The sequence below is a fragment of the Primulina eburnea genome, unplaced genomic scaffold (genome assembly GCF_022965805.1).
Source record: "Primulina eburnea isolate SZY01 unplaced genomic scaffold, ASM2296580v1 ctg494_ERROPOS2378751, whole genome shotgun sequence".
Lineage (NCBI taxonomy): Eukaryota > Viridiplantae > Streptophyta > Magnoliopsida > Lamiales > Gesneriaceae > Primulina > Primulina eburnea.
In genome coordinates, this window is record NW_027331298.1 from 30,854 (window position 1) to 41,790 (window position 10,937).

A 10,937-nucleotide genomic window follows, 5' to 3' on the forward strand; every position below is an offset into this window, starting at 1 on the left:
CTGGGTGAATGGAATACGGAGATGCGTGTGCCTCTGTCAAAATATCATGTCTGATCGAACCAACACTAGGCACCCACATTCTACCTCTGTATCTCACAATGCCGTCTGAGACTGTGTACAGCACACTGCCCTTGGCTTCGTCTTTCAGTCTCCATTTCTGTAACTGCTCATCCGAAGACTGACCTGCTCGGATTCGGTCTAGCAAATCAGATTTGACTGTCAGATTAGACAGCCTAGGAGCCTTGCCATCACGATAAATCTCTAGACCAAACTTCTGAATCTCCGACTGTAGTGGTCTCTGAGATGACAACTGAGCTACCACTGCCACTTTTCTGCTCAAGGCGTCTGCGACAACATTAGCTTTTCCCGGATGGTAGCTAATCTCGCAGTCGTAATCTTTCACAAGTTCTAACCACCTTCTCTGTCTCATATTCAGCTCTTTCTGCGTGAAGAAGTATTTGAGGCTCTTGTGGTCGGTGAAGATCTGGCATTTCTCGCCGTATAAGTAATGTCTCCAAATCTTCAATGCAAAGACAACGGCGGCTAATTCAAGGTCGTGCGTCGGGTAGTTCTTCTCGTGCACCTTTAATTGTCTGGAAGCATAAGCTATGACCCGACCTTGTTGCATCAACACTGCGCCTAATCCGAGCTTAGATGCATCGGTATAAAGCACAAACTCGCCTTGCCCTGTCGGCATGGCTAGCACTGGCGCTGCAATAAAAGCTTGCTTCAAGGTGTCGAAGCTCTTCTGGCACTCCTCGCTCCACACAAACTTTGCATTTTTCTTGGTTAGTGAGGTGAGCGGCACTGCTATGGACGAAAATCCCTTAATAAACTTACGGTAGTAGCCTGCTAAACCCAAAAAGCTGCGGATTTCAGATGCGTTCTTTGGCTCAACCCATTCTTTAACGGCTGCCACCTTCGATGGGTCCACCTCAATACCACTGCTGGATACTATATGCCCCAAAAATGCAACTTTCTGCAGCCAAAATTCACACTTACTGAACTTCGCAAATAACTTGCGACTCTGCAAGGTCTGCAAAACTGTCCTCAAATGCTGGTTGTGCTCCTCATGGCTCTTCGAGTAAATAAGAATGTCGTCAATGAATACTATGACGAATTGATCGAGGAACGGCTGGAATATTCGGTTCATGAGATCCATGAAAATAGCTGGAGCATTGGTCAATCCAAACGGCATTACTAAGAACTCGTAATGCCCGTATCTGGTCCTGAAAGCTGTCTTATGAACATCTGCATCCTTCACCTTCAGCTGATGATACCCTGATCGAAGATCTATCTTAGAGAACACGATAGCTCCCTACAATTGATCGAACAAGTCTTCGATTCTAGGCAAAGTGTATTTGTTCTTGATTGTTACCTTGTTCAGCTCACGGTAATCGATGCACAGTCTCATGCTCCCATCCTTCTTCTTCACAAAAAGCACTGGTGCGCCCCACGGTGAGAAACTAGGGCGGATAAACCCTTTGTCGAGGAGCTCCTGAATCTGCTGTTTGAGCTCCAACATCTCAGCTGGAGCTAATCTGTATGGCGCCTTGGAGATTGGCGCTGTGCCTGGCACGAGATCGATTGCAAACTCCACCTCTCTCTCTGGTGGAAGACCGGTGACGTCATCAGGAAAGACGTCTGGAAATTCTTTGACTACTGGCACCTCTGATAAGGATGGAGTGGACACGTCAGGTGCTGAAATAATACTAGCCAAAAAGGCCTGACATCCCTTGGAGATCAAACTCCTCGCCTGCATGCATGAAATCATGCGAGGAAAGCTTCTCCATCTGGCTGGCTCAAAAAGAAACTGCTCCATGCCCGGCGGTCTAACTAAAACTGACCTCTTCTGAAAATCTATCAGAACTCTATTCTTAGTCAGCCAGTCCATGCCCAAGATAATGTCGAATTCTGGCATCGGCAATATGATTAAATCTGCATACACTAGGTGGCCATGCAGTTCTAGGTCGATATCTCTGACCACACTGGTAGCTAACAGCTCTTCCCCTGATGGGACTACTACCGAAAAATTCACGTCTAGGCCAATGGACTTGAGGTCTAAATGATTGGCAAACGTCTCTGATATGAAGGAGTGAGTGGCTCCTGAGTCTATCAACGCGGTTGTGGATAGTCTCTTAATGAAGATGTTTCCTGAGACGCGTTAGCACAACACAATTAATTTAGGATTCAAAAATGCTAAAACTTACTAAATTAATTAAAATGCCCCCAAACTCAACTTAAAATAAAATACCATATTTTAACTGGTCACAATCGTCACCGGTCTCTTCCTCGATCTCGCCTCGAATAATCGCCTGAATCATTAAGCTCGAAAGACATTTTAACGTGCATCACATAAACATAAATAATTTAAAATAATTCATTTAAATAAATCATGCATCGCCAAAACTCATTTAAATTTAATTTAGATGATTTAATAATTAAATGAATGTATGGGTTATACGTGTATTAAATTTGGGCACTACACTTAAAGTATGCAGGAGATATCTTCAGGGAGTCTCTAACAGGGCAGTTATCTTCATCTATAACCGGAATGAATCTTTGAGACTCCAGGATGCCACAGATCAGTGAGGGATATGGCAGTTTAGTCTTCTTGAAGTCCCCCTCAGCATATTGCAATGCTGTTGTGAAGACCAGCTTCCCAAAATTAAAGGCCCTTCCAGTGCCAATATCAAACAGTACCAGGGCTTGTGTTCTGGTCACAGAGGTGTAATTTGTCGACGGCGTCCAATTCCAGATGGAAGTCTTATGTAGAACAAAGTAAAAAGAAGTGAGATTAGCAGCACTCAGTAAAAAGAAGTGAGATTAGCAAACCTAACTCGAGTTGTGCAATCCCGAATCAACATTTATTTATACATTTCTTGCTGTCGATCTGATACAATCAAAGTCTTGATTCCAAGTCTGTCACTGTTCAATCTGGCAATGACAATATCAACATATTTTGTATCAATATTCTAATCAAATCACAACATCTCTGTTTAATCACATTCTGACGGTACAACAGTACAATCTTGCGATACTGATAATATTATATCAGTCTATATCAATTCCAATCATTTACAATCAACCACTGTACAAATCTGGTATCAATTCTCAGTCAATTTCATTCTGAAATTCATAACAATTTCATATTCAGTCCGTTTCTTAATCTGACTTCGATTCTACGCTGTCTAACATGTCAAGAACAACATATATGACGTGTATTCAATTCTAACAACATCATATTTCAAAACATGTCAAAACGTAGTAAAACTTACGTCCAGTTGAAGCCTGCGTTGCTAGGAACACAATACCGAAGTCGGATTTAAAATCTAACGGACGGATTGAAATATAAAGGCGTAAGGATTTTTCACAAACCTCCCTCGACCCCTTTCCTTATTTCTGAATCATTTCGTTGCTTGTAAATTCATATATATATCCAAGTTGCCGGTTAAAGAAACATGGCTTATTTTCACACAATTCAGGCGGCGCTCGAGCGGTGCAAATCTACCGCTCGAGCGCGGTAGGTTCTGTCCACGCTTTTCCGGAATACACCTTTGGCGCTCGGGCGGTAATAATCTACCGCCCGGGCGCCAACTCTTCTGCCCGCGACGTGATCTTAGTGAACACTGGCGCTTGAGCGGTCGATCTTTACCACTCGGGCGCCAACAACTCTGCCCCAAAAATTGTATACTCTAAATGTTTGTCCAATCTGGTCTCGTAATAGCCCGTCTATAATTATATCAATTTAATTTCAATAATCTTTGCTTACCATGATATAAAATCTAGGGCATTACATTTCTCCCCCCCTAAGATACGATTTCGTCCTCGAAATCACAGGCATTTATTCGTATCAATAAGGAGTATATATACAAAACTGTATAAGAAATTTACATCATCGAAATAACTCTGGGAATTCTTGTCTCATATCTGATTCAGTTTCCCAGGTTGCTTCTTCAACGCCATGACGACTCCACTGAACTTTTACAAGTGGAATAGTCTTTGTTCTGAGCTTCTTTTATTTTCGATCGATAATTTGAATCGGTTTTTCAACATAGCTCAACGTCTCATCCAGTTCGGCCTCGTCTGGTTGAATAGCATGTGAAGCATCAGGAAGGTATTTCCTTAATAACGATACATGAAAGACATCATGTATCCCAGATAATGAAGGCGGTAATGCAAGTCGATAGGTGTTGAGCGTTTTCCTACCGCAAGTGTACGGTGTCAAGTTTTAGTACTGGTTAGAGTACAGATATCGATCCCACGAGGAGTGTGTGTAAAATTGTATATTAATTCTTGTAATTAAAATAGTCTCAACTTTATTAACAGAAATTGAATAAACGGTTGGTTTGGTTGAATGAATTAACTGAAAACAATGAAGTAATTAAGTCACCGAATCGAGAGATAATAATGAGAGAAAGTATCTAGAGAAATGATTTCACAAAGTTTCCACGATAACTATTCTAATCAAATCACAACATCTCTGTTCAATCTGGCAATGACAATATCAACATATTTTGTATCAATATTCTAATCAAATCACAACATCTCTGTTTAATCACATTCTGACGGTACAACAGTACAATCTTGCGATACTGATAATATTATATCAGTCTATATCAATTCCAATCATTTACAATCAACCACTGTACAAATCTGGTATCAATTCTCAGTCAATTTCATTCTGAAATTCATAACAATTTCATATTCAGTCCGTTTCTTAATCTGACTTCGATTCTACGCTGTCTAACATGTCAAGAACAACATATATGACGTGTATTCAATTCTAACAACATCATATTTCAAAACATGTAAAAACGTAGTAAAACTTACGTCCAGTTGAAGCCTGCGTTGCCAAGAACCCTTAGATTGTTTTATTCCCCCTTTCCCAAGTGACGAATAAAGTGTATCTATCCACTTCGATTCAATTATTCCTAATTCGAATCTACGTTTCTTAGATAATTGCAAACAATGTTCTTACCAAGCCTCGCTAAAGTTATACGCCTTCCGAACGCTATAAACATTTAACGATGTGTCTCTAATGATCTATAATCTTAGTCCTTCTCCCGAGTTATAAGATTAATCAAACAACAAACAATTTATGGCCAGTAAATTGCAGTGCAGTAAACGCAGAGAACACAATTAAACGAAAGCGGAATTCAATCACATAAACAACGGTGTCAAGTCATCGTATCAACAGAGCTACGTCATTCTCTAGAATGGGAATTTAGTTCATCACGAAATCTAAATAAACACAATGCATGTTTGAAGACTCAGACATTGAGTTACACGAAAATATAAAAACGAAAGATAAAAGACAAATCCGAAGTGTCGTCTCTGTGTCCAGATCCGTCGTTCTTCGTATCTGCGATCGATCTTCGCGTTTCGGATCTTCGTCTCTTGATTTCTCCAGCCCTCCGAGGTGTTTTCTCTACCAAAACGGCTGCCCCCAATTCTGACCTAAGAATCGCGCATTTATACTCAATCTGGACGCGGTGTGCGCGCGGTGGCGCGTGAAATGGCGCTATTGCGCGTATGTTGCTGCTCGTCTGCCGTGTGTTGGCTCGCGCAGGTGCGCGTGATGTCGCGCGGTCGCGTGCTCTTCTCGGGTGTGTGCGCGCGGTAGCGCGTGAAATGGCGCGATCGCGCGCGAGCTGATATGTATGGTCGTGCATGTGTACGCGCGGTTGCGCGTAATCTCGCGCGCCCACGCGCAAGCTTCTGTGCATTCGCTTCTTCTGTGCGCGCGCGGGTGCGCGTGATGTGGCGCGATGGCGCGTGACTCACTGGTCTTGCATTTGTATGGGTGTGCGCGCGCCTGCGCGTGAAGTGGCGCGGCCGCGCGCACACATCTGTCCGGTGATGTGCTCGTGGTCGTGCGCTTCTTGGTCCACTTGGCCTCGTGTTCGCTATTTTCTCCATTCCTGAAATGACAACAAAAACAAACCAAAAAATGCATAATCATGTTCGAAACACGCATAATTCATAATGGATTCTAATGTAAATTAAGTGCAAAAATTGCACTTATCAAACCTCCCAAACTTGAATTTTTGGTACTCCCGAGCAAAATAAAATAAAACTAATAAACAAGAAGGAAATGCAACTACTACAGTCATGGATATGCGAAAAGTGATATTGGCCTCCGACTTGTCTGATAAAATGTAGTTCATGATTTCCCAAGAGTCACGTGTGTGTGTGATATGTCAATGTTCGTTTACCCCATCGAATACTCAAATAGAGTTGTTATACCCATCCGCCTTACAGACTCAAGAGATCATCAACTCAGTGCAACTCACAATTCATTAAAATATAATTTCACATTCATAGGTCACAAAGGACTTTATCGGTGATTAATTTGCTCAAAAGATATTCAACAAACATGTAAACCAAAGAGGAAATCACACATTGAGATGCCCGCATGCAAGTTACTAAAATTTAACTTGATGACAATGTTTTTCAGGTATCCATAGGCTTGACTTGAGCAGCTTTTCTCCACTAGTATATTGGGTAAATGTGACAAGTTTAATAGGTCTTGTAAGCTTGTAACGTTAGGCTACGGCTCATGGCTACAATAAAGGAATGAAATTCAAAATTTGAGAGAAGTAATCATTCTCATATCATTTCATTCACCATCTCTTTATTGTTTTCCTCTCAATCATATCACTCATGTTCTACATTTTTTTCTTTTTCTTTTTCACCACTTGATTGATTCTTTTCATTGTTTTTCATTCTCTTTTCTTCGCCAACTCCTTTTTGCACATTTCAACTTTTCTTTTTCTTTTCAGGGAGTATTCGAATCATTACAACACCGATGAATTTATTTCTCTCAAAATCAGGTAGGAAAATAAGTGTATAAGCTTCATTTGGTAGTTGTTGTGGGATTGCAGAATAGATACAAGTAGGGGCTATTGTGTGTCATTGACACACACCACTTGATTTTTAGCAAGCTCAAAATGGGTCACTAGTGATATTTCATGTTCATTTGGTAGGCTCGAAGGCTCAACGGTTCCAAAGATCGCCTAAATCATTCCTATGTCACATATTATCCGTATTTCGCCTCGAAAAGTGCTCAACCAAGTTCTAGATTACCGTCAATCCATTAATCATCTCATATAAACTAATCATATGCATTTGTTCAAAAATGATATACGAGGTAAGTACAAAAGGAATTTTTAAACATCTCAATTTCTTCGAAGCTCAACGGGCTACAATTGACAGTAACAAAGAACACAGGCCCAAAGATGTTGTGAAGAAATGCCTAGATCGTTTCTATGTCTGCAAAAGTGTCAATCAATGTCATGCAAGATTACCAAGATTCAGATCTCCATCGTCTATTTGGCATCAAAGGCATACAACTTGTCTCTAAGCAACAATAGTATCAACGAACACGACAGTGCAAAAAAACAATTTGTGACTCTCAAGGCATTATGAACACATATATATTTAAGGACCGCAATTCAATTTTCATCATCGGCCACACATTTTACTTATCCATGACTTTTCCTAACAAAACTAGCATGCAGAATTGAACTTAAAGCTAAAGAAACAAATCAAAACTTAACTACTGAGCAAAAATAAAACAAAAACTAACAAGCAGAAAATTCACCCCTCCCAAACTTAAGATATGCATTGTCCTCAATGTATAGAAATAAAGAATATGACAACACATACCTCGCGCCCGAGTGTCAGAACTCGGGGCTCGAATCATCATTCCCAGATCCTTCATCATCATCGTCCATCGGCTGTGGGTACTGTGGTGGCCAGGCTGGTTGTGGTGGGTAAGGAACATCCTCGGGGCCAGGTGGGAACCGCTGGGCAAGTGCCGATGTGAAATCCATCATGTAGGACATGAAAGTACTAGTAGTCTGTCGGTGTTCGGCCTGCTGTCGGCGCTCAGCCCGCGACTCTTGTTCCAGTCGGAACATCCTATCTCGCAAACTAGAACGAGGAATCGATGGTGGTGGTGGTGGCTGACGTTCTCTGGCCCTCTGATTATAAGCTGCCCTAGCCTGTTGCCGTTCTATTTCGTCTCCAAAGCGCGAACGCTCTACTTCAAATACTGTGATTGGGCTCTTGGATTTCAAGACCTGTTCATCGGCGCCCCATTGCACACTGGCATGAAGACAAAGGGCAGTGATAGTATGTGCGCAGGGAAGGCTGACGGTCATGAGTCCCGTGCCAGCACGCATAATATAGCTATGAATAAGCTTCCCAAGATCGACGGTCCTCCCAGTCATGATGGCGTAAATCAACGCCACTTTGTCTTTTGTAATTTCAGTCTGATGGGAGGAGGGCATGATCCGTGATAGAATAAAAGATGCCCAGCAACGTGGTTTATGGTGTAAATCAGATTTCTTCAAAGTGACTGGGGAGCCCTGATTCAATCGTCACTCTACACCCTCGATGCCTAAGGTCCTGATAATCTCATCGTAGTTCACATCCCCCGTGATCAACTCAGTGTATCCGTCATTTTCTAAATCCGGCAGATTGTAGATTGCATTAATAGTGGCCGAATCAAAATAGACGAGTTGCCCTCGCACCAAAACTCCGTATTCTTCATGTTTGATTCTCAGATTCGCATAAAATTCACGGACTACGGATATCACAGCGTCTGGCGGAGACTGGGCTATATCCATCCACCCTCGTCGCCCGACCTCTCTAATGAATGCACAATCGGGGTATGTCATATCTAGCCCTCTTTCTGGAATAATCGACCTACACATGGTGCTCTCATATACCCGAAAGGCTTCCTCGTTCCAAAATTTGTGAGCATCGTAGGAACGAGACGAGGAAGCCCCATCTTTTGATCTTTTTCTCGGCGGCATAATGATCAAAACTATCCCCACCAATAATCAACAAATAACAAGCACAATGCCTCCCCACCAAGCTTTATTTCTCCGATTAAGCCCAAACAATAATAAGGTAAATGAAGTGGTACCCTTTAGCCAAAAATAGAAGATGACACCGGCGGTAGGAGAGAAAGGCGGCGGCGGCGGCTGCTAGGACGGCGCGGCGGCGGTGCTAGGACGGCGCGGTGGCTGCTAGGTGGTGTTGGATGATCTGTTGTGAGAGACGGTGGTGTGGAGCTTGGTGGAGGGATGATTTGATTTTCGTGGAGGAGAGGATGGTTTGATTGTGAGGGAGAGGTGAAGATTTTATGGAGGAGAGGGGTTTTGGAGAGGGAAATTTTTGAGAGGCGACGGCTGCTAGGTGGTAATGTGTGTTGTGTGTGAAAAAATTCGGGGGTAGGGTTTTTTAAAAAAAAATTCTGGTACGCTGCGCGCGGTCGCGCGAGAAGTCGCGCTACCGCGCGCGAGCCTCTGTAATTCGTTGATAGAGGAATACGCGCGGTCGCACTAGAAGTCGCGCTATCGCGCGTGACCTACTGTCTCGTCGAAATTTGCTGTGCGCGAAATCGCGCGTAAAGTGGCGCTGGGGCGCGCGAGCTTCTGTAAATCCGAGTGGTCCTGAGCGCGCTGCCGCGCGAGATGTTGCGCATGGGCGCGCTTGCGTCTGTCTTTCTTTATCTTTTTTTTAAAAAAAAATAAATTACCTGCAAAAGAATAACAAAATGCAAATTAATACTTAAATATAGAAGATTAAAAAAAATAAAAATAAAATATTAACTATGAAATTGAAATGAAATAATGAGGCAGAGCGAATGCGAAAATAAATAAATGCGGGTTGCCTCCCACACAGCGCTTGGTTTAACGTCATCAGCCCGACTGTACCCCTGTCTGATCAGATCAACTTGTAACTGTCGATATTCCTAACTTCAGTTCCATAGTAGGGCTTAACCCGCTGTCCATTCACTTTGAAGGTTCTTCCATCATTGCACTTTAGCTCGACAGCTCCATAGGGTGACACCGTTTCCAAAACAAATGGCCCCGACCATCGCGACTTTAGCTTACCAGGGAACAACTTCAGACGAGAGTTGTACAGCAGTACCTGTTGTCCTGGTTTGAGCTCCCTTCGAACTATGATTTTGTCATGCCACATCTTAGTCTGTTCTTTGTAGATCTTGGCATTCTCATATGCATCATTTCGGAATTCGTCCATCTCGCTCAATTGTAGTTTTCTAACTTCGCCAGACGCTTTCAAATCAAAGTTCAACTTCTTCACAACCCAAAATGCCCTATGCTCCAACTCCAATGGTAGATGGCATGCTTTTCCAAATACCAGCCGATAGGGAGACATCCCAATAGGCGTCTTGAATGCAGTCCGATAAGCCCATAGCGCATCATCCAACTTCATAGCCCAATCCCTCCGGTTTGTGTTGACAGTCTTTTCCAGTATCTGCTTAATTTCCCGGTTGGATACTTCAGCTTGTCCATTCGACTGCGGATGATATGCTAGTGCCACCTTGTGCTTCACATTATATTTGGCCAATAGTGAGTTGAAAATTCTATTGCAAAAATGCGTACCTTCGTCACTTATGATGGCTCTCGGTGTTCCAAACCTGGTGAAAATGTTTTTCTGTACGAATTTCGCTACAACATGAGAGTCATTAGTACTGGTGGCGATTGCTTCCACCCATTTCGACACATAATCAACAGCTAACAGAATATAAGAGTAACCCGAGGAAGGGGGAAAAGGTCCCATGAAATCTATGCCCCAAACGTCAAAAAGTTCCACTTCCAAAATATTTGTCAGTGGTAATTCGTGACGCCTAGAGATGTTTCCTAACCTTTGGCATCTATCACATGATTTTACTAAGGTATAGCTGTCCTTAAACAAACTAGGCCAATAAAAACCGGATTGCAATACCTTAGCCGCTGTTCGTGACGCTCCAAAGTGTCCACCATATGGTGAAGAATGACACTTCTCCAAAATTTGTTGCGCTTCAAGACCTTCCACGCACCTCCTAATCACTTGGTCAGCACACCTCTTATACACGAACGGATCGTCCCAATAGAAGAACTTTATATCATGGACGA

At 42.7% G+C, this 10,937-nt stretch overlaps 1 protein-coding gene across 1 annotated transcript; it reads right to left on the reverse strand.

Annotated features, from left to right (window-relative positions):
* Positions 1-9,741: 9,741 nt before the first annotated feature.
* On the reverse strand, positions 9,742-10,197 carry LOC140821249 (uncharacterized). Its single transcript, XM_073181677.1, has one exon. The coding sequence runs from the start codon at positions 10,195-10,197 to the stop codon at positions 9,742-9,744; it is 456 nt and encodes a 151-aa protein (XP_073037778.1).
* Positions 10,198-10,937: the final 740 nt, after the last annotated feature.